Source organism: Artemia sp. Qi Xiang Cuo, chromosome 5, assembly GCF_049724085.1.
Source record: "Artemia sp. Qi Xiang Cuo chromosome 5, ASM4972408v1, whole genome shotgun sequence".
Lineage (NCBI taxonomy): Eukaryota > Metazoa > Arthropoda > Branchiopoda > Anostraca > Artemiidae > Artemia > Artemia sp. Qi Xiang Cuo.
In genome coordinates this window covers 1,304,262-1,328,442 of record NC_142798.1, presented here as the reverse complement: position 1 = coordinate 1,328,442, position 24,181 = coordinate 1,304,262, and the positions used below count along the sequence as shown (strand labels likewise).

Sequence of the window (24,181 nt, the reverse complement as noted above, 5' to 3'; positions counted from 1 at the left end):
CTATGCAAAGTAACACAAGAGACGAAAATTGACGAAACAAGAGAGTAGTGAAGAATTATGGTAAGGAAAATAATATTTGGCAGGGATAGTCACTTCCCCTGAAAAGTTCACGCGCGGAAATTTCTCTCTCCACGAAATGTTCTTCCCATGGAAACCCACCCCAAGATCGAAATTCCCTTTCCCCCCGCCCGAAAAAATGTCTTTATACTTCCCAATAACAAATACTTTACACAAACAATGGGCAAATTTCATAGCTTACATTCCTTTCCCAAGGCACTGTGAGGGTCATGTTACTCCTAAAGGTAAAGTTATTGGATCTTTCAACTATGCTGAACAAAATGAATATCTCAAAATTTTGATCGGACGACTTTAGGGAAAAACGGGAGTGGGAGGTGGCTCCCACGCCCCCTCTCCTAGGCTATAGTTTCTTGCCTAGGATATAGGCTTTAGGAAGATGATACGATCTTTCTATAAATGGGCGATCTATGTTAAATAGATATCTTCTATGAGAAAAAGATACCTGAAAGTGTCACTCTGAAGTCTTAGCCAGTTTAGTCAAGTATACATAAGTATATCGTTCGGCGATACAGGAGGATTTTAATCCCCCCCCCCCTCAATTCTATGACTGAGCACGGGATCTGAAGCGACAAGTAAATAGAGACGTCAAAGGGATAATTTCAAAAGAGGTTTTCTCCTCTTAGAGACGAATTGGCAGGTTACAATGACATAACCATACAAGTTGTAATCTATTTAGGTTATTCTAAGTAGAATGGGAATAGGGAGCTGCAGTAGCACTTCCAGTCCCTCTCCTTTCACCACCTGGTGACAACGTCTTTGCCTCTAATAGATGAATTTGCAGAGGGAATGCACCGGACCCAAATTTCTGATGCTCCAAAAACATGATACATTTCCAGTTGTTTTATTCTGTTTTTTTTTTCTTTATTTTAGATTACATTTTTTGATATTTTATAGCCCATATATGCATTTTCATGGTTGCAAAATCGTTCTGCATAAATTCTTATGTTTCTTGCCTGATTGATTTATCTGGTTTTCCAGCGAACAAACGCATACACTAGATCTTACGTTTCCAATAGCAAAAGAACTGGCTTCGCCAGCCTTTTGTCAGCTTCCTCCACTCGCTTGAGCCTTGATCCCTCCCAAATATAGCCTGACACCACCCATCCATCACATAAACTAATTAAGCTAGAAACGTGAAAATTTTACAGAAGGATCTTGGAACAATTGGAATGAGTATATACTATAGAGATCATTAAAATAGTCAACTCGCATCCTTCTTCCAGTTGTTTTACACCAGCAACACACACACACACATCGTTAAACTCCGTTCTTAAAATGCTTTATTTTTGACGACTTGATGTCAAAATACTTTAGATGACTCCAAAAGTAAAGACATATGAGACATGTTGAGAGAAATGAGAGCAACTTACTATTTTGCACAGTCAATAAGCTGATACTCATTTGACCTTTCATAGCAAGCTTGAACTCCTCTGTCTTCCCAGAGTGTTTCGACTCGAGTAAAAAACTCCTGAAACAAAAAGTAGCCTTAAAATATAGGTGATACGACCGTAGGCTACAATAGGTTAACAACAATATGAAACATATGAAATATAAGCATGGTGAAAAAGAAGAATAAAGCTATATCGTCATTATGGCTTTTTCAGGCGAAGTCAGTTAAGTTAGGAAAACGTTTCGTGCATCAAATTTGACCTTTCCTGAAAAAAAAAACAAAAACACATGAAATCCGCCTATAGATCTATAAAAACCCGTAGCGACAGATGCTACCACAAAAAGTAAAAGTAAAACATGGGCAGCTTACCTGAAAAAGGAGCATTAACATTAATACAAAGCGAGCACATATTGTGACAAAAAAAAAAGTAGGAAGGTAATAACCAAAAGGGAAAATCAGCAAACCAATAAACTAGTAAAATAATAATACCTGATTCATAATAAGGTAAAAATAATCAGCGTTGCCTGTAGTAAAAAACCCCAAGTCTTTGATGTGTTATTTTGTTTTCCAGAGCCACTCCATATGGAAAGGGTGGTCGCAAAAACTTCTGAGGGGAGTCTTGTCCTCCAAGTTTGGAGGGCAACCAGCCTTTCTCCTTTGCCAATTTTTTGCTAGCCACCTCCTCCCTACAACTTCTATAGACAAAATATGTAAGATAGTCATTTTGTCCAAAATAGTCAAAAGGCCCAATAAATGAATCTTCTAGGATGGTATGACCTCCAAGGCCATGGGGATGTGGCTGTAGATAATGCAAATTGGCAGTTATTTGAACATATGTTTTATGATAGAAAAGGGAGACTTGTGCAATATCTAAGGAACGGCTAAGGAGTTATTCTGACGACACTTTCAGGAACGTAGAACTACATCAGAAGAAACGGTGTTTGTCTAGGATGTCAAAAGAGCATATCTACAATATCTCAGAATTGTTTAAGTGTACTAACTTGAAACTTATAGTAAATGTTGAACTACATGAAAAGACACTATGTCCATCCAGGTTGCCAAAGGGGCGCATTTGCAATATCTCAGGAAAAGCTAAGAGTATTAAATTAAACGATGTTAGCACAACATTTTTTTTTTTTTTTTTTTTTTTTTTTTTTTTTTTTTTTTTTTTTTAGACCAGGACACATCGTAATAAAGTAGTCATAGAAACATGGAAAAGGGCTCATTCGACTGGAAATTGGAAGGGCTTGTGCCCTTTTTAATAGTCGAAAGTGCTTGGAAGGCACTTCTCTTCTAATACCCCTTCCACGCCCACCATTTCACCAAAAACATCCAATCAAAATTTTGAGATAGCCATTTTGTTCAACGTAGTTGAAAGATCTAGAAATTATGTCTTTGAGGAGGACAATCCTCCCATGTTCTCAGGGCAAGGGTTGTAATTTATGCCCTGGGGGTTATACGGTTTTTATTGATAGCGTTGTCGTAGAAACTTCAAACAGGGCTCATTCAGTTAAACAGTTTGTTTAAAAAAAATTGTTAAAAATTCTTTGACTAAGAATTTATTTTTATTTATGTTTTTATTTTATTTTATTAATTTTTTTTAGTCTATTTAATCTAATTAATTAATTTAGTTTATTTATTCTATTTTTTCTATAGTTTTAATTTTATCTATATTTTCTTTTCTTATCCTTTGTATGCGAAAAAGTGAACATTTCAACTTGTCTTTTACTTTTCATCTATAAGCAAGCAACCCATTTGTTTTCCCCCTTTGTACCGGCCAATGAGCCTTTGGGGGAATAATAACATGTAATATTGTATTTGTATCTAATGAAGAATAAATCTTATCTTATTCAATTGGAAATTCAAAGAGCTAGTGCCCTTTTTAATAGTCGAAAGTGATTGGAGGGCAACTAACCCCCCTTCTCACGCCCACCATTTCCAAAAACACATCCAATCCAAATTTTGAGAAAGCCATTTTGTCCAACTTAGTTGAAAGTTCTGGAAATCAGGTCATTGAGGAAGACAAACCCCCCACAACCCTCTGGGTTAGGGTTGTAAGTTATGCCCTGGGGGCATATAAGGTTTTTATAGAGAGTGTTGTCATAGAAACTTCAAAAAGGGCTCATTCGTTTAGAAATTTAAAGGGCTAGTGCCCTTTTTAATATTCAGAAGGGGTTGGAGGGCAACACCCCCCTCTCGTGCCCACCATTTTCCCAAACACATCCAATCATAGTTTTGAGATAGCCATTTTGTTCAACGTCCTTGAAAGTTCTGGAAATTATGTCTTTGAATATGACGAACCCCCCCCCCCCGCACCCCTCAGGGCAAAGGTTGTAAGTTATGTCCTTGGGGCATATAAGGTTTTTATAGAAAGCGTTGTCGTAGAAACTTCAAAAAGCGCTCATTCAACTGGAAATTGAAGGGCTAGTGCCCTTTTTAATAGTCGAAAGTTATTGGAGGGTAACTACAACGCAGTTGAAAGTTTTGGAAACTAGGTCTTTTAAGATAATACCCCCCCCCCCAGACACATTCCTCAGGGCAAGGGTTATAAGTTATGCCCTTGGGGCACATAAGGGTTTAAAAAAAGCGTTGTCGTAGAAACTTCAAAAAGGGATTCGATTAGAAATTGGCATTCGACTGGAAATTGAAAGGTCTATTTCTCCTTTTAATGGTAGAAAGGGGTTGGAGGGCAACTAACCCCTCTCTCACGCCCACCATTTCCCCAAACACATCCAATCAAAATTTTTAGATAGCCAGTGTATGATCACCCCCCCCCCACAGGCCTCATGGTAGGGGTTGTAAATTATGCCCTGGGGACATATAAGGTTTTTACAGAAAGAGGTGTTGTAGAAAATTAAAAAAAGGGCTCATTCGATTGGAAATTGAGAGAGCTAGTGAAAGGCAACAAACCAACCCTCTCACGCCCACGATTTCCCCAAACACATCCAATCAAAATTGTCAGATAACCATTTTTTTCAACGTAGTTTAAATTTCTGGAAATTAGGTTCTTGAGGATAACCCCCCCCCCCCACAACCCTCAGCGCAAGGGTTGTAAGTTATGTCCGGGGGCATATAAGGTTCTTACAGAAAGTGTTGTCGTAGAAACTTCAAAAAGGGCTCATTCGATTGAAAATTGGAAGGGCTAGTGCCCTTTTTAATAGTCAAAAGTGATTTGAGGACAACTAATCCCCTCTCGCGCCCACCATTTTCCCGAACACATTCAATCAAAATTTTGAGATAGCCATTTTGTTCAACGTAGTTCAAAGGTCCAGAAACTATGTCTTCGAGAATGACAAACCCCCCACAACCCCCAGGGCTAAGGTTGTAAGTTATGCCGTGGGGGCACATAATGTTTTTATAGAAAGCGTTGTCGTAGAAACTTCAAAAAGGGGTCATTGGATTGGAAATTGAGATTCTTGTCCTTTTTAACAGTCGGAAGTAATCGGAGGGAGAATCATTTCCCCAGACATTTCCAATCAAAATTTTGATATGGCCATTTTGTTCAACGTAATTGAAAGGTCTGGAAATTATATCTTTGAGGATGACAACCCTTCCCCCATAGCCCTCAGGAAAAGGGTCCTAAGTTACACCCTTGGGGCATAAAAGGTTTTTATAGAAAGTTTTGTCGTAGAAGCTTCAAAAAGGGCTCATTCGATTGGAAATTGAAAGGACTAGTGCCTTTTTATTAGTCGAAATCAATCAGAGGGCAAATGCCCCCCCCCACATACCCATCATTTCACCGAACACTTACTCTTTCACCAAACACAAACAGTGCTCTAACCGAACATAATAAGACAAAATATTCATAATATTACCTAATGATTAAACCTAGGTAACAAAAACGAACAGAAATTAATTTCGAAAAAAAAGACTTTTCTTGAAAAGAAGTTTTTCAGAGAAAAGTACAAAGCCATATACAAAGTTAAGATGAAAAGAAATAAAATCCTATAATAATTAAAACTTAGAGCGACAATAAATTACTGTCAATGGATGAATGAAACCCAAAACGGGCAGAAATTAGAATATTTAATCACATTAAACATAGCAATTACAGACACTGATAAAGATTAATAAATAAATCTTAAAACGACTTAAAAATTAAAATGGATAACCAAATCAAACTTAAAATGAATAGAAAGTACTAAAACAGGAAAAGGGCTACTGCTGTCCTCCTAGAAACCTTCTAAAGGCTATTGCATCATTTGAAATCTACTGTAGACCATACACATTTTTAGATTTTTTTTTATTAAAATATTGAAAAATCAGAAGTGCTGTTAAATAACAAATTTTATTCGTTTTAGGATTTATTTGTTCACGTACATCAGTGTTTGTAATTTATGTGGTTGATGTGATAATTTGTTTTAATTTCTATCAGTTTTGGGTTTACTTTATTCATTGATAGTAATTTCTGGTCGTTTTAAATTTGAATTATTATAGGACTTTATTTCCACCAATTTTTGGCTTCCATGTCGGTGTTTACTATTCTTTGAAAAATGTCGTTATCAGAAGTTTAATTTTTTCATTAATAAGGAAGAAAGGGACCAGAAAGAGTCGAGGTTTTATATATGTATAAACAATATTCAACTGCCTTATGTTTTACTGTTTAAAGGATCTGGAGATAAAGTTGAGTTGATATTTTTCGGAACTCTTTCAAGTCTTTGTTATTTAATTATTGGTACATTACACAACCTTTAACGATTCAAGACTAACGCAGTAAGTCGGTTCACGAGTCCAAGGGACCAAGCCTTCCTCTCCTTCAAAACAACAATAACAACACAACAATAACAAAATAAATCCTTCTTCTTCTTCAACAAAAACAATAAGAGTTTGCACTGAAAGATATAGAAGAACTTTTATCCCTTACATAGTTGACGTTTGCAGGCCTTCGTGAGTTCTATATATTGTGGTTTATTTTTGGACTGCAGCAGGATGTTCAGTCTCGTTGTTTTGGTGATTTATTGTCCATTAGGTCTACTGTTCATTCTCATGATACAAGGGGTAGCGCGGACTTCTGTGTACCTAGAGGTATATCTTCCCGTTCATGTTTTTCTGTTTTTTATAGAGATACGTGGAAATAGAATAGTTTGAATAGTGATATTAAGACTATTGGTGACCCCAATATTTTTAGAAAAATCATTAAGGAACTGCTTTTTGCTGAATATGAGTTTTGACTGATTAATTGATTTATTTATTGTGGGGGTTTTGTTGATATGATGTTCCCAGAGGAAGTATAATATATTATATTATTTTGTATTTATTGTTTAGTGTGATGGTATTAGTGGTGTCGGTGGCCAAGTATTCTTTGTTTTAAGGATTTTGTTTTCTTTACCTCCCCCACGGACAAGCTTTGCTTTTTAGGGGAGGCAGCAATAATTTTTTGTTGATATGTTTTTTTTTCAATAAATCCTTCTTCTTCTTCAACAAAAACAATAAGAGTTTGCACTGAAAGATATAGAAGAACTTTTATCCCTTACATAGTTGACATTTTCAACCACTGAATCTCCGCTGCCTCCCCACCTCACTCACTCTTTACCTCATAGTTATTAAATTTAATGCCCATTTTGCAAATTTGGAGGTTTTATATTTATGTTTGTTAGTCACCAACTAACTTATGTTTTTGTTTTAATTTTACTTTATCCCCTTGTTAATTTTACGAGTTTTTGTTTTTTTTGGGCATTTTTGCTGACTTGACATTGGCCTTCTAATTTTATGAGTTTATTTTGTTTTTGTTTTTAACATTTTTACGTATTTGACCCTTTTATAATGTTTTGTTGTTGTTTGATTGTTTGCTCTTGTTGTTCTTTTTTCGCTTTATTTGACGCTAAAGTGCGAATTCTGCCCTTTTGGGCTTGTGATAGCCGTTTTTCAGCAATAAATCTTATCTTATCTTAAAACAACAAAAACAATAATAACAACTGGGGCAGTGATGAAATAATTATATTAACTTAAGGAATTGTACTTCGTATCATTGTCTCGTATCATTTTTCTAAGATTTGGTGCTGTTCAGTCCATTCCAAGACAAAGGCGTCTCTTAAAGTTGTATATTTTTTTATTGAACAAATACTCCAATATATGGGTCCAGAGCAGTGGTTCCCAATTGATTTTGGGCCATGTCCCACCTAGGCATTTCTAAAATCCTGATGCCCCTGAGATCTCGCAATGTTTAAATTTTGTTATTCAAATGTTAGGTGCATTGACCTGAAGGAAGCTTAAAAGGCCATTAACCTAGTATTTTTTTCAGGTCGTCCTCTAGACATACTTTGGCCTATGCTAATGAAAAATGATGTTTGTATATAACGCCTTTTATACAATGCATGAATTACAATACCACTATGTATCTTTTTGCTCTTTAAATGTATATGAATGTGACGTCACTCACATGAAAAAGTTGGTATTTTTTTCAAAATTAGGGCCCTAAAATATTGTCAGTCGGTAGGTGCACGCCCTGTCCATGACCCACCAAAAAATTGCCATGTCCCATCGGTGGCCCTGCACCCCACAGAAATTACAGGTCTAGTTATTCTAGAAACCAAGGCTGTTAAATATTGAAAATGGCTTAGAAAAACAAAATTGTCAGGACACAAGAACAGTATTGATATGATAAAGGTAATTTAATTACATCCGCAATCATCGCATTTTATGCTTGCAAAGATACACCATGAGATTCCAGTGAATGAGTTTCTACTTCAACGATTTAAATATTCGCAAAAGCAGCCGAACTTCGTGGTTGTTATTATTTAGATTCCGGTTCAAGAATCAGATATGCAAATTGAAATACACCCGCTGATACAGAATCATTTTCCTCAAATATATGAACCGGAACACGCTCAAGCATAACGGATAGAGTACTAAAAATAGTATGGTAATCTTATACCTTCAACATTTACAAATCGTAAATAAAATAAATAAATAATGAAGACTGCTGGTTAAAGAAGAATTCAATTGATAGACAAAAGACGCCACCCTATCTCTTATTCTTGTTCTTTTAAGACATTAAATTGCATATTTGGGCTTCTTGCGTGTCTACCAGGAAGGTATCCAGGATTTTAGTTTGGGGGGGGGGGGGGGGGGGAGGAGAGTACACAAAATCTATACAAAACCCAACCAAAATGTGTTTATATGTATTTTTTTAATCCTTTAAAGGTCAGACGAAAAATTTCAGGGGTAGGGTTAAAAGCGGGTGTCTACCCTTTTTTTTGTAGTAGAAATTTAGGTACTTATGTGTTATATAATACCCACTCGAGAACTTGTATCGCGAGTACGTTAGTTTAGGTTACGTATTTAATATAATGCGCTCTGGACAACGCCCTTACCATAACTCTTTGTTGTAGTTTTCATAATTGTGTTACTAAAGTATTATATTGTATATGAAAACAAGAGAGGAAATAATAAATGAAAAATAAAATCAAAAAGGTGAGAAAACAAGGATTTTGTCAACCAGTGGCAAAATATGAAGACGAAGAACAAGCAAGTATTTCAACAAGGACATCCACCAAGTCGATTCCAGTGCTAAAAAAAAAAAAAAAAAAAAAAAAAAAAAAAAAAAAATTTAACCTTCCGAAGTGAATTTAACGAGAGCAGAATAGAAACTGAATAAAAAAAGCCAGAAATAAATTAAAGAAATAATTATCAGTTGGACTGAATAAACATTCGTTGCCTGGCAATAGACTTCGCCATTCTGAAATTTCGATATTCGATATATTGTATTATATTTCGATACATTGTATTTTCATCATATTATGTTTTATTTCATTAGCATTCACCAAACTTCACTTCTCGAGCGTGTATTATAACACATAAGTACCGAAATTTAGCTCAAAATTACTGCTTAACTAGTTTGGAACTGAACAACATGAGCGAAAAATTAAGCAAGAAAAAACGGGTTTCGCTTAATTTTTCGTATATGGAAAAGCAGTGTGGTCTAAGAAATTATGAGCTACATGAGAATGAAGAACTGACAAGGGAGAAGTTCTCAACGTTTTAGCGTAGACTAAATAAAAAATTTTTTATCACGACGGAGACCGCAGTGTTGTCGAGGAGAGAAAAGAAATAGCATAATCTTGACTTAAAATATATCAAAAATTACACAATGTGCATTTCAATTAGAGGTTTCAGTCTATTTGGACGCAATATAGGTTTCTAGAAGGATGCTCATTATGGTTTTGTCATGTTTTTTAAATATAAAATAATAAGGACTAAGTTGCTATGTAGAACATAAGCTTTTTTTATTTAAAGAAAATATAGGCTTGTTGTGCCCTTTTCGCAAAAACTGGTTTTTTTTTTAGCTAAACATAAAAGAAAAGAAAGAATAAGTCTAATAAAATTAATTCTTCGGTGTTGCTGAGACATTTGACTTCTGGACCAGGCGGAAACAGCTTTTGGACAAAAAAGGCGTACACGAAAAGATTAAGGGATATCTTCTATCCACTTGAACGTCTTTGTGAACGTCATTAACAAAACAAATAAGGAACCTTTTTATACGACGAGTTCTTAGATAATTCTACAAAATATTACAGGTCCTCTTTCATTGACAGTATTAGACGAATTCAATAGAAGGGTTGCCTAGCTAATCACATGACCAAAGCTAATCAATTCATTTTTATGGCAGTAATACTACTAGCAATTAACTGACAATGAGGCACCTTCCTATCCCTGCCCTGTTTCACCTTTTGCTTCAATCTTGCCTACTTACCCCTTCGGACCGAATTTTCACAAACCAGCAGCTCCCCTTGAAAAACGGTTCTATGTACTTCAATAAATTAAAAAAACAAGTTTTTTCAACTGAAAGTAAGGTGCAGCATTAAAATTGAAAACGAATAAAAATTTGTGCTAAGTCTAAAAGTTTTTTTTAATACCTTTCATTCAAGTTCACGGCCCTTATATTTGAGCAGTCTTTCTTAAAGAATTGTGACGGAAAGTCAAACTCTATCGTAAAGAGCGCGGGTACTTCTATATTATTCAGATCACACTCGAGAAGTTTCGGAATAAGTTCTGTTCGTTTTAAGTTTTATGTTGCTCCTTTTTTCAGGTGGAAAAAAATGTTGTTTTTTTTTAATTTAATTTCTGGCCATTTTTCAGATCATGCCAGGAAACCCGGGCCAAAAAAAACACAGACAATAAGCATGCATCTATGATCTTTCTTCTAGATTTTTTTTCTGGCAAAAAAAAAATTTGCAAAATTCCAAATTTTTGTACATAGGAGTTTGAAACCTCTACAGTAGGGTTCTCGGATATGCTTAATCAGCGGGTACGATTTTCATTAGGATCGCTTATTTTTAGGGAGTATTTCTCTCCCTTTTTAAAATCGAACAAACTTTTTTAGGCTCGAAGCTTTTGATATGCTTTCGAAGCTTAGGCTCGAGCTTAATGAACTTATATATGTCGAATCAGTCTAAAAAATCGTTTGATGTGTCTATTGTTATAAAAATTCTGTCTTTAATAGTTTCGGCTGCTATTGAGCCGAGTCACTCCTTACTTACAGTTCGTTCCAGCGAGCTGTTCGACGGTTCACCAGAGTGAACACTTAAAGGATTGAAACCAGAGGGATATTAGTTTATCCTCTGAAATTCACATGACCCCCCTAGTGTGCCAATATGTAGCCCAAATTTGTTTCATAAACCATTTCAATCGGGTATCTGTCCCTCCTGTTTGACTAGTTTCCCAGATAGAATCTATAGCGTTGTGCACCGTTAAGCAAAACAGTACCCTTTTTTATATAACCATAGCATACCATAAAGCATAGCATATATTAAATACGTAACCTAACCTAACTTAACCTAACCTAGGTACCTTTTCCCCCCTAACCCCCAAAAAACAATCGTTTAAATATTGTAACTCATTGAGAAACAACGCTTTGCAATCATTTATCTATAGCGGTTTTTATATAACCCCCACTCCAACTATTTCCACTTCAACCAATGACTTTCTTGTCAAAAAAAAATCCTGGAGAGAAATTACCAACCAAAACTTGGAGAGATGCAAGAGAGGACGAATTTTATTATATTTGTTTGACAAGGGATAGCGAAAGACCATAAGGAATATCTAAACAAAGGAAAGAATATTACACAAAAAATGTTTCAAAGCATCACATCACATTTTTCAGGTTTTTAAAGCGTTTAAACCGTATGGCCAAATGGAAGCTGATTCAGAATAACACTTTTTATTTACATTTAGTAGAACATTAATATTTTTTTTTATCTTTAGCATTTTTATAGGTGACTTCACTTAGTCTTTGTCAGATTCCCATGTGGGGCTAATTAATTTTATACCCCCCCCCCCCCTTTATGCAGGTGGCCCCTGGTTATCATGGCTATCGAAAGCTGTTGATTGTTGCTGCTGAGATGCTTTTTTATAGTTTTCCCGTATTTCGTCAGTGTGTCCCCATTCCCTGAAAATAATTTGTGCGTAGGCGCCTGCCTTTGTCGGACATAAGCCGTTTAAGACATCTGAAGTTAATTGACCTTAAAGACCCCCAAGTAAATGATTGCAAATTCTTGAGAACGTGTTCAGCCTATGCGAAGTATCTAATAATCCAAAAACGGTATCCTCACGACTTTGCGTTGTTACAAATAGCTCATTAATCATATTTATGCTAGATAATACAGTTATTTCACTATTCAAATTATTGCGTCATGTCTGTTTGCCTTTTGCCATGTTAAAACCCACCCCGGAACTTAATCAGATATCTGATGGTCAGTTAATAAATCGAAAAAAAGTAATATGCCCACGCGTTGGGTCAGGTGTGGTACATACCTATCGAAAACGAGTTATGTCTATCTAAGAAAATTTGCAATGAGATACAGGTATGACGAGAGTTCGTAGGTTTCAGAAGCCAGTTTTCTAGCTATTTTACCAACTTCATTTCTTAATCACACAAAAATATTCAAATGGCGGCAGTCACTCCGCCACGCCGCACTCTAAATACCTTCAAAATTTACAAGTAGCAATGAAATTGAAAATGGAACCTGATTGCTTGAATAGGATAAGTGGGAACTTACATAACATCATATATTTTAAAGATTCAGAAATAAAATCGCAAATTCAACTTTTAAAAAATTAACGAAACAACCTTTTTCAGAAATTTCAAAGAAAAGTGAAGAGCTACATTAAACTAAAGACGATCGGAAGCAATCATAATAAATCAAACTTAAAACACCCCCTAAAGCCTCTAAAGGTCAGAGCGTCATTTTCACCATGGTGAAACAAAATATATTTTAAACATTTTTGTGTTATAACATTAATAGATCAAAGATTCCTGAGACTTTCTAAAATAAATGAGATTATACACAATCAATCCACTTGCACTGATGTTTTGACAAATAAAAACCACCCTGTTCTAAATGCATATAGTTTTCAATGGAATAGAAATGACCTTCGATCTGTTTAGGGGTTTGAGAGGAAGAGCAGGGGACAGGTAGCATCAATTTCGTTTGTAAATCTTCAGTAGCATTGAGATTTTTTTTTTTTATTATGGCAAATAAAAAAACTGTTCAAAATGTTTAGTAAAAAGCAAATGATTTGCGCAATCGCTTACCCCAGATCAAACATGCCAACTTGTTCCTAAGTATAACCTTATAACCTATTTGTATGCAATTGGAAATTTTGCCCTAGGACTTTGGGGACAAGTTATACCCGGAAGAATATTTACTGGACCTTTTATTCTTCTGAACAAAATAGCTATTCCAAATTTTGATTGAGTGTTTAGGGGAGATTACGGAGAGGACGGATGCCAAAAACGGTAAAGGAATGAGGGGAGGGGGGGGGGGTGGTTGCCCTATAATCACTTTCAGTTCTTCAAAAAAGACACTAGAACTTTCGATATCTAATCCAATGAACCCACTCCCAAGTTTCCACGATCACTCCTGTCATACAGAGTTGTCAAAAAGAGAAGATGTCATACATTGAAGGCAGGAGGCTCTTTAACATAGGCAACACTAAAGCTTTGCCCCAGACAAAAGAAATTATACGACAGGAAAGTGCCGAATTCTATCATTTCCATTTTTAAGCTCAGAAACTTCAGGGTCCGAGACGCCCTCCCTTGCGCACGTGCCTGAAGAGGACCCGCGTACGTGCTAGAGAGGATAGTTGCTTACTGAAACTTTGCTGCACCACTTTTCCAAAGACAGAAAAACATCATGAGCTTCAATCTTCGTGGGTGTGTTGACTTGAGAACAAGTCTGGAGCCAAAACCAGGAGCTAAAACCGCGCCTCATTTCCGGTTGGATTACATAGTGATTTCAATATATCACAAAGAAAGTGACAGCTGCTTATATCAAGACTAACTACAACAAGCCCAACTCTTTAATTTAATGTCGAAACTTTAAACTCAAAATTGCATCATTTTCACTTGAACAGAAGTGATACGCAAAAGCGCTGTCTTGAGACTACATCCACATCCCTAACTGGTATTCAGTCAAGGGCTCAATGCTTGCTTCCCCTAATAACTGATCACTATTTTTAGTGCCTTTTTTTCTTAAGAGGAGTTGTTTTGTGCATTGAATTTTGGTGATTTTTCACTTTTATTCGCGATAATTCCTAAAATCGTGAATATCGAGAGAAGTAAAACAAAAAGAAAATAAATACCTGATCCAGAAAAAAAAATAGTTTTGATAATCTAGTTTCAAAGAGACAGTCTACAAGAAAGCATTTTTTACCGTAGAAGCTATAATACCTTATTGTTCAATCGATGACTCATATGCCCTGCTTTCTTGCTAATTTACCCCAAGATAAATTAAGACTATAGCCTTTCCAAAGACGTTATGGATTTTACTTTTGACTTAGTGGCAAGTTTCATTCAATACTATCCTGAATATGCTACAATTGCCAAATTTGGGGGGGGGGGAAATAGAATTTTGTATATCTGAACGGGCGATTCGTCTTTTGTCTCAATTTTCTCAATAAAAATACCAAAAAAGACATTTTGCAAGTGAAATACCCAAAAAAACTTGATTTTCAAAATCGAGGGGGGGGGGGAAATAACAGGGGGCACATTCCCCCTAATTGACGCCACTAAATGAAATGTCTGTGTGTGTCTGACCTGTTGTGAAAAATACACAGAGCTAATCAAGTTCGAAACGTGAGAACTTATACAGAATAGTTTTAGACTCACGAGAACGGACAACGACTATAAAATCAGAAAAACACAAGCAAAAACAAAAACAAACAAAAACTGGAAGTTGGAAGTCATGATAGCAAGTGTGCGAATGCCAATCCTGTTATTGGTGGGGGCAAGAGGCCAAAACGAGAAGAGAATTGGTGCATTTCTCCCATATCTTACTCTAGTAACCCATCTTGTAGCATTGGCTGGACTATTTGCACATAAAAATTCTAGCCTACTATTCCACAAATTAATTTTTTTCATATAAAATAGATATTGTTGATATTTATACAAGTAAAAGATACTAGTTTCTTGTAGTCACCCTTTGGTCACACGGGTCTTTGGTCCTCACTCACAAATCGACAACTCGGGTATTTAGCCATTGCACTCGGTTCTGTGTTGGGCCCGCCGGCGAGTGGACACGTCCCGACAGATTCAAACCCTAAACTCATCTATAGATTAAATAGCCCACGGGCAGAAAGTTGCGAGGGCGGAGTACTCTCAAAATGGAGGAAATTGGACAACTGGACAGTGCAGAGAGGAGTGACTCGCTGCTGCTCGTGAACAGCCATGAAACCTTCTTCTTTCAATTATGATGGATAAGTTGAATACAAAGAGAAGGCGACAAAAGGCGAGATTCAACAACCAATGATAATGTTGTAGCGAAGGGAAAACCGACGATCTGACGACTTCAGACGAAGATATGCGATCACACCAGCTAATGACGAAACGCTCGCGGTGAGCATCTACTTGAGTTTTGCAGGAGAATGACCTCTTTGTTACAAACTTCATTTTTAAACACAGAAAGAGAAGAGAGGCAACTTGGATATCTCCAGACAGAATAACGACAAGTCTGATTTACTGTATCTTCATCTCGAAACTATGGAAATCATCTGTAACCAATGCTACGGCCCTGTCAGGAGAAGACTTCGATTCAGATCATACCCTTGTAATGAGTACACTTAGAAAACTCCGACTGAAAACCTTTTCTATTTTGAAAAATACGATTCCAAGATTCCGCACGATAAACTGAAAGAACCTGCAATACCCAGAGTTTTCCTGCAGCCACTGGAAAATAGTCTCGGTTCTGTACTTGAGTCACTACCGTTAACCATCACCGCTGACATCATAGATGTTTTAGTCGAGAAGTTGAACACAGCACTCTTTGATAAAGTTGAGAAAATTTTAGGTTATGAACCTAAAACAGAGAAACCTTGGACCACAGATGAAGTTCTCGATCTATGTAACCAAAACAAAAAGGCTTGCAACAAGGAGGACTGGGAAAGCAGGGACATGTATAAGCAGATACAACGGATGGTAACAAAAAGATCTGAACACCGATCAGAGACCACATACAGGAGAAATGCAAATCCTGCGAGAATGACTTCAAATCAGGAAACAGCCACAGGATGCATATAAGAGTCAACGAACTCTTGCATATAAGAGTCCACGGAAAAGTCCACAGCTGAGGTTAACGTCCTGGACAAGGATGGTAGTCGCCTGAGTGACAGCGAGGCTATTAAAGAATAATGGAAAAGCCAATTAGACCAGATATTAGATCCACTTCTTACTTGCAAAACTCCTGTAATATCAAGATTTCCCAAGTCGGAGAGCAACCTTTGTCCCCCTCCTTTACTAAGTGAGATAAAAGAAGCCATTTGCAGTCTCAAGGACAATAGAGCTCCTGGCCCTGATGGCATCCCTGCCAATCTACTCAAAGCTGGATCCCCTCTGCTAGAAGATATACTACATAAATTAGCAATTGTCGTGTGGTCGACAAGCCATTTCTTGAAGAAGTGGGCGAAGATGATTATTGTACCTCACCACAAAAAAGGTCCTAAAAATGAGTGAGAAAACTATCGGCCAATAAGCTTTTACGGTCACCCAGGTGAAATCATAACAAGAATTCTTCTAAACCGAATCAGAGCCATAACAGGTCATATCATCAGCGACTGTCAGGCTGGTTTCTGCCGTGGATGGTCTACCACTGACCAGATGTTTCTAGCGAGACAACTTGCAGAAAAGTACTTTGAATATGGCAAAGAAATCCTCCAGTTAAAAATATGCCACATCAAGAATTACAAGCAACCGCTAGAATCAGAACGTGTCCAAATTGAAAGTAACAAATTATTGGGACCCTTCAACGTTATATGTATTCCCTGTGATCCCTCCATTTTCCCGAGGAAAGAATAGCGAACAAAGGTGATTCGTTTGGAGGGTACTACTTACAACAAAAATCAATATATACAAGCCTACCACATGCCGAGTGTCAGGGCCCGGCCTCGAAATCGCCTAAGTAGTTTTTTTTTTCTTAAAACTGGCATATTGAAATTTCCGGCCACAAAAACTATCTAAATAGGTCACAACTTTAAGGAAGAATTTGCATTTTCCCAGGTTGGTTGCATCGAACCTATGGTGACGCCATGACATCAACAGGAGGCTCACATTGTCTGCGGTTAGAAAACAAGCAACAGTGAGGATCAATATATACAAGTCTACCGCGTAGCCGTTCCAGGGCCCAATCCACGACATCAAGAAAAGGCTCATATTGTCTGTGATTAGAAGACAAGCGACAATGAGAATCAATATATAGGCTACGAGCCTGCAGCGTAGCCTACCGTATGTTTCTTTGTTCTTCCCTTTCATTTTTAATTCGTTCTGCCTCTCGTTGTCGTATGTCTCGTAACCGCATATTTCTTTGTTCTTCACTTTTATTTTTGACACGTTTTAATTTTTGCTGCCGCTTATCTGCTATACTGATATTCCTTTGCTCTTCGCTCTAATTGTCCTTGCCGCAAGTATTTTTACTGTATATTTCTTTGTTCTTCATTTTCGTATATCATTACTTCAGAAATTTTTTCAATACCCTTTACTTTAGCTACTCGGATCGGTCTTGTCACATTTGATGGTCTGATTATTCATTTATCCTCAAGGGATTATGATTCTGCTTATAACGCATTTTGTAAATAGACTCATTACACTTGGTATTTTATTCTTAGCTATGTTCCTTTTGTAATGATACATGCGACATAATTATAAAAATGATACAATCACTCCTGGGGGGCGGGGAATGATGCAATTTATTCTTTTGAATTTTGCTCAAAAATATGACGTTACTCACACGATTTTTTTTTCTCCTAAATTAAAGCTCTAAACTGATTTTTCCAAACACGTGATCTATGTCGATTGTTTTTGCAGGCCAAAAAAATCCCAAGATGCCAACTAATCAAAGTATTCTTAACAGGCTTTGATTCTCGTTGTCACTTGTAGTTCTCACTACTACTTATCTCCTAAAGCATATTTCTTTGTTCTCGCTGTGGCATATCTTTTAACCACATATTTCTTTTTTCTTCACTTCCATTTTTAATTCGTTCCGCTTCTCATTGTTGCATGTCTTGTAACTTATTTTAATACTCACTGTCGCTTATCTTCTAACCGGATATTTCTTGGTTCTTCACTTTCAACTTTGACTCGTTTTAATTGTCGATGTCGCATGTATTCTAACCGTAAATTTCTTTGTTCTTGATTATCGTTTATCATTACTTCACACATTTTTTCAATATCCTTTACCTTAGCTGCTCGGATCGGTTTTGTCACATTTGATGGTCTAGTCTAGGTTATTCGTTTGTCCTCTAAGAATTACTAAACTGCATAAAACGCGTTTTGTAAATAGACTTATTACACTTGGTATTTTATATTTCGCTATGTTCTTTTTGTAATGCTCCATGCGTCATACATAGTGAAAACAATACGATAACTCCTGACGGGGAGGGGATTATATAATTTATTCTCTTGAAATGTGCTCATAAATATGACGTCGTTCACGTGAATCTTTTTCCCAAAATTAAGGCTTTTAACGAATTTTCTCAAACTCGTGACCTATACAGATCTTTTTTTTTCAGACCAGAATATCTCAGGGTGCCAATTTTCCAAAAAAAAAAAAATATCGAGCAGTTTTCAAGAAAAAATACACTATCATTGCTCGTTTAAAGAGATAAGAAAGCAATAGTATAGGTAAAGACTGTTTTCAAAAAGTCGTCAAGCTTTGTTCACAAAAAGCATTAGATATCGTTCACTAGGCGTTATCAAATAGTTTTCCATTCTGAAGTAATTTTACTTGTATCACTGTACATAAATTTAGAAATTTATTATCAACAATGACTAATATCCAAGTTCATCTACAGTGACTAGTACAGACCACCTGATTCTTCACGAACAAACGTACAACCATGAAGCATTACTTCCTCTGCAACTGAGAAGCTCAATATACAGTCGTTTTTTACATTAAATACATTGGCTATCTCAAAATTTATAATCGACGGGAGAATTTAAATCGTCTTCCAGGGGGAAAATCACAGCACAATCACAGGAAAAGCCACAAAATAACAGGAAACCCCAATTTAATATGGAATCAGCATAAACTGCCAATTCTTTTGATATATTAGTGGTTATCAAAATTTCTTTTTTGGGGTTTTGGTTACTATAGGCCCCAGTCGCTTCTTACTTACAGTTCGTTACCACGGGGGGGGAGATCTATTTTCCAGAGGATTACCTCGAACCCCTTCGTATAGCCTCTGTCCCCCCAATTCATGCACGTTCCGTTTTTGTTTAGTCCAAGATGGATAACCAAAAAGGATAATTCTTGACAGCCAATTATACTACGAATCATATCTTAATCACTTCTCTATGGACCCACATTTCAGAACCCTACTTAGAGACCATCATTGTCACTACTCCCAGCGTCCTAATCTTAATTTCAGACGTATTAATTTCCTATTCTTTTCAACCTTTTTTAAATACAAAAAAAAACACTTATTTTCCATGGCAAGTGAAACTGCGGACTTCGTCAATTTTCTCATTATCTAACGTATATACTTGACGCTTATGATTTAATTCCTTAAAATTCTTATTAAATTGTTTAACAGTAATAAATGAACGAACTAACATCTAATTCAAGTAACTATCATCTTAACACACTTGAAAACCCCCACTCTACCCTCGACTTTCAACACAGTCAATAATCCATGCATTAAACCAACACTTTCATCCCCATTTCATTACAGTTTTTCTGGTAAGTAAATGATGGGCTTGGTAATAATGTTTCAAAAAATTATATCCATCATTGCAAATGCGAGTATCCTTTAAAAACACGTATATTAGGCTGTTTTAGACAACTCTCACAAGATTTTCACTCACTATATTGTAGAATTTTTTTTGAAAACAACACTAACCTTTTCAAAACTATCGTCCTGCTAAAAAGATCGGAAACAAAGCTTTTCTTATGTGTTATTGTCTGTGCTTCCATTATCCCCGGAAATATCGCACAAACGGAGCAGCAAAAACACTTGGGCCTAGCAGCGTCAAAGCTTTAAGTCCGGCCCTGCTCATACTTCGAGTATAGGAGAAAGGAGGTTGTGGTAACAGTCTCCAGAATCTTTGAATTTCAAGAACAATCATAAAAACGTGGACACATCAAAGGGTCAAGATCCAAAGGATACCCTCTCTCTGTTCCTGCTAACAAACATGTCACCTTAGTCATTAGACTTTTTTAGTCCATTAGTTCATTCAAAGGGGCTATTTCAGGTAACTTTTGTAAATTGTAGGGCCATTTAGCAAATTTAGGCACTTGATGTCATGCCCGGATTTGGATCAACATTGTCGTTCTAATGCCCATAAGGGTAGGAATGTACAGTTTTTTGAAGCGCAACCTTTTTGGCGACTTAAGAGGATGCGGAACCTTAAAACATCTTGCGATCCTCGACGTCGGCTGACCGTCTCAAAGATAAAGGGCTTATCGGCGAATTCTCCCGGGGGACTAGCCATCATCGAGAGTTATTGAGAATCTGTGGTTTAACAATGAAAAATGACTGAAAAAAAACAATGAAATTTTATGCCTCTTCTGTCGGCAAGTTTGTCAATCAAAGTGAGTAGCACCAAAGGGAATCCGACAAGCTGCCAAATTGCTCAAGTGATAGTTCCTTTGAGCTGCTTTTCAGCGTTTCCCAAGGAGGTATGCTAGAACACTAGAAGTTTTTAGATACTGCTCTTTCCTAAACTTTAAAAAGACAGTTCTACTCCATTTAGTCGAAAAAACAAAATTTACACTTTCTGATGGTGTAAGTTCTATCTCTAGCACTAAATAGAAAAGGTTAAATTGTTTTTCTAAGATTTCTGGGAAAGTTGGAGTCAGCTTTGAGTTTTCTGTCGTTTATTCAGATCTCTTATCCAAATTCTCAAAGTTATGGCAAGATCACCCAATCAATTCTAAGTAGTTTGGTCACGCAAAGTAAAAAAGGGACGATATAAGGTTATCCTTAAGATTAAGCCCTAAAAAAAGTATAGTCAAGAATTTGGTTGAACAAGGATACTCTCAATTTTTTACGACTGTGCATGATTTACTAAAAAAAAAAAAAAAAAATGCCATGGGAGTGGGGTTGAAACACCAAAAAGAGTAGTAGTGGATAATAATTTTCTACCATCCTGGGTGCAATCGTCAGGAAGTGTAACCGTTAATGGGTTCAATGTTCTTTTACTACAGTCATCTGGCCTTAGTTTTCGACCGTTCGCACCAGTACATTGAAGGTTTTAAATGACAAAGCGTAAAGCGGTGGAAAACGTACCAAAACAAAGAATATTTATATTATTCCCAATATTATAATTTTTTTTATAGAAAAGACAGAGGTAAGGTAAATCTAACATTTAAATTTACTCCTCTTACAGAGGAATTCTAGCAATATGTATTTATTTCTTTTTCTAAACAAGTTTACCCAGATCTTGAGTTAAAACCCTATGCGAGATATAGCCCTATTACGGATCATATGCAGTAGGCATGAATTTACTTCAAGGAGACATTTCGGAGAGAGGACAACTGCAAACAAAAATAAATGAAAATAAGTCAAATGTTATCATTTTTTGGAGGGGGGCATAAGCTCCGCTCTCCCTGGGCAAGTGTCTAATTTGCACCTAGAAAACAAGCTACAAACAAAATTGTAAAACAAAAAAAAAAGAAAATTACAAAAAGCTACTCATCAGAAAAATAAGCAATAGATTTTACCTGAGGGTAATCAAAATCCTTTTGTTGCATTATATTTTGAATATACTGAACATGCTCCATATTACATGGATTTTCAAGTTGTATTGAAGGAGATATCACACTCATTGCTTCAATAATAGTCTGAAAAATTAACTTGCTTACAAAAGAAGAATTATGTTAACGTTAAAGCTAAAAAAATTACAATACAGTAAATACCGTAATACATCGAAGATGCTTAAAAAAATGCCGTCAACCTAACAGTTGAACTCAAGAGCCATCAATAGCTAGCCGGAGCCGTTTCCCGTAGACCCTCCAGCATACCAAAAATTAATTAAAGTGTTTCATTATAGGAAGACTTTACTGCTCAAGACAATCTAATAAATAAACTGAAAATATTAATTAAACACAACATTTTAATGGTAAAAATCATGCGTTTCATTATTTTCCTCAGTTTATTAAATTTTCCTCCGTGTTTTAAGGTACCCAAGAAAATAAATTTTCTTGGGTACCTTTCAGTTTATTAAATTTTCCTCAGTTTAAATACCGTGTTTTAAGGTACCCAAGAAAATACATTTTCTTGGGTACCTTTCAGTTTATTAAATTTTCCTCAGTTTAAATACCGTGTTTTAAGGTACCCAAGAAAATAAATTTTCTTGGGTACCTTTCAGCTTATTAAATTTTCCTCAGTTTAAATACCGTGTTTAAGGTACCCAAGAAAATAAACTTTTCTTGGGACCCCCCCCCCCGAAAAAAATCTAAATTTTCTCGGTGTTCGGGGCATTCCTTATTCAAATTATCAAATGCAATTTTTGTTTTTCCTTATTACCCCCTCCCTGAGAAAAATCTGGGGCATGCGCCTGGTTGTAGACTACTCAGAACAAAATAAGGTTAAAAACCAAAAGCACTAGTTCAACCTTAACGGTAAGAACTCGCTAAGAACAGGACGGTGAAGATCTTACATCCAAGATCTTTCATCTTTCTGCAAAGATTATCGTTTTTTCAACTCATCTTTGTTCTAAGATCTTACAGCTCACTGATATTAGCAAAAAGCGTGAAAGACGCCATCTTTCAGCCATATAGAACAATGATGAGATAACTTTGATGATATACTAATCATTGTTCTCAGACCGCTGATCAGAGCAGAATGATGAAAGATGTTTGCATAAAAATGACAAAAGATGTAAAATCTTAGTTCAAAGATTTCACTTTTAAGCGTTTTCTTACAAAAGATGTAAGATCTTAGCACATTGATGAGTGAAAAAACGGCCCTTATACTTCATAACATTTTGTCCGAAAACCACCATTATGCAGTATGATACCGCAATAAAAGGCACGTAGTCAATGCATGACCTCTTTTGCTACCTAAAGACGGCAATAAGATTTGAAATTTTACTAAGTTGTTTGATTGACTTCTTTTTTCCCTATTCATCTTGCACTGTACCCATTTTAAGGTTTGGACCCCAAGGATTTTACCCTTACCCCCTCCTTTTGCCATGCCTGTCTATTCTTATACTGTTTTCTTGTATATCACGCATTCTCTATCTCTTGTTTTGTTTTTTGTCGATTTTTTTTTTCGTCATACTATCATTTCTTCTTCTTTGTGTGTGGGCTGTATTCTTTATCTCTCATCTCTAGAAGATTTAATTCCGCAGGTCTTCTTTGTAGGTTCTGGTATAAGCTAATGAAGAAATTAGAAGAAATAAACTAGAAATCTAAATAAATTTCCTTTTTCCTAACTTGATTGCAAGTTTTACACTCCAAAATCCAGAATAAACTGCATTAAATATTTTTTTTAAGTATAGTAAAAAGAAAATCTTACTATAATGGCATCTCTGATATTCCTTTTAATGTCTTCTATCTTCTGCTTCTTTTCCCTGAAAAAAAGTTCATCATTGATAATGCTCTTAAAAAAGAGAAACACACAAAGCAGCAATAAAGATTTGATATGAGACTGTTCTTACAATCAGGATAAACGCAGTACCGTTGAATAAATTAAAACAATGTATTTTCTCTATTTTATTTTCTTGCAACATCTTATAGAAAGAATGGACGTGAACACATGTGAGAAGCTTATTCAACAGGGCATTGCAAGTTCTAAGACTTTTTTCAAGGTTAAAAATGATTGGACGACAACTCAGGCTCTTAAATGCCGTGTCTTACGTTCAGGCATCCCAAAAACCAAGTAGCATCAAACCAAATTCTATATCACCCATTCATTCAGACAATCCACAATCCCTGATTTAGTATAAAAAACAACTAAGCCCTGACTTGATCGATAAATGAGCTAACTTTTTTTTTTTTTTAAATAAACCCAGTGTTACTTAACAGATGCGGAATTACGGCGAAAGGTGTACAATACAGACAAGCTAAGTTGAAGTTATGGAATGTTGGGGTCTGTGTACAAAGACGAGCTAAGTTCAAGCTGTGGAATTTCAGAGGCACAGTGGAGAACGAAGCTAAATCCTGACCTAAAAGCTAACTAAGCCCTGTTTGGTACCAAACAAACAAAGCTCCAAGTCGGTGCACAACCGAATAATCCCTGACGTATTGCAAAAACGTGCTACGATCTGGTTCAGTGAAAAAA

At 36.2% G+C, this 24,181-nt stretch overlaps 1 protein-coding gene across 1 annotated transcript in view; it reads right to left on the bottom strand.

Annotated features, from left to right (window-relative positions):
- The window catches only part of Galphas (G protein alpha s subunit), a 148,707-nt gene that overhangs the window by 106,691 nt on the left and 17,835 nt on the right, over nucleotides 1–24,181 (bottom strand). The window contains exons 3-5 of the mRNA XM_089088670.1: nucleotides 23,417–23,471; nucleotides 21,619–21,738; nucleotides 1,449–1,546 (exon numbers count right to left, since the gene is read on the bottom strand). Of these exons, the coding sequence (XP_088944796.1) occupies nucleotides 1,449–1,546; nucleotides 21,619–21,738; nucleotides 23,417–23,471 (273 nt within the window). The remainder of the gene's footprint in view (nucleotides 1–1,448; nucleotides 1,547–21,618; nucleotides 21,739–23,416; nucleotides 23,472–24,181) is intronic.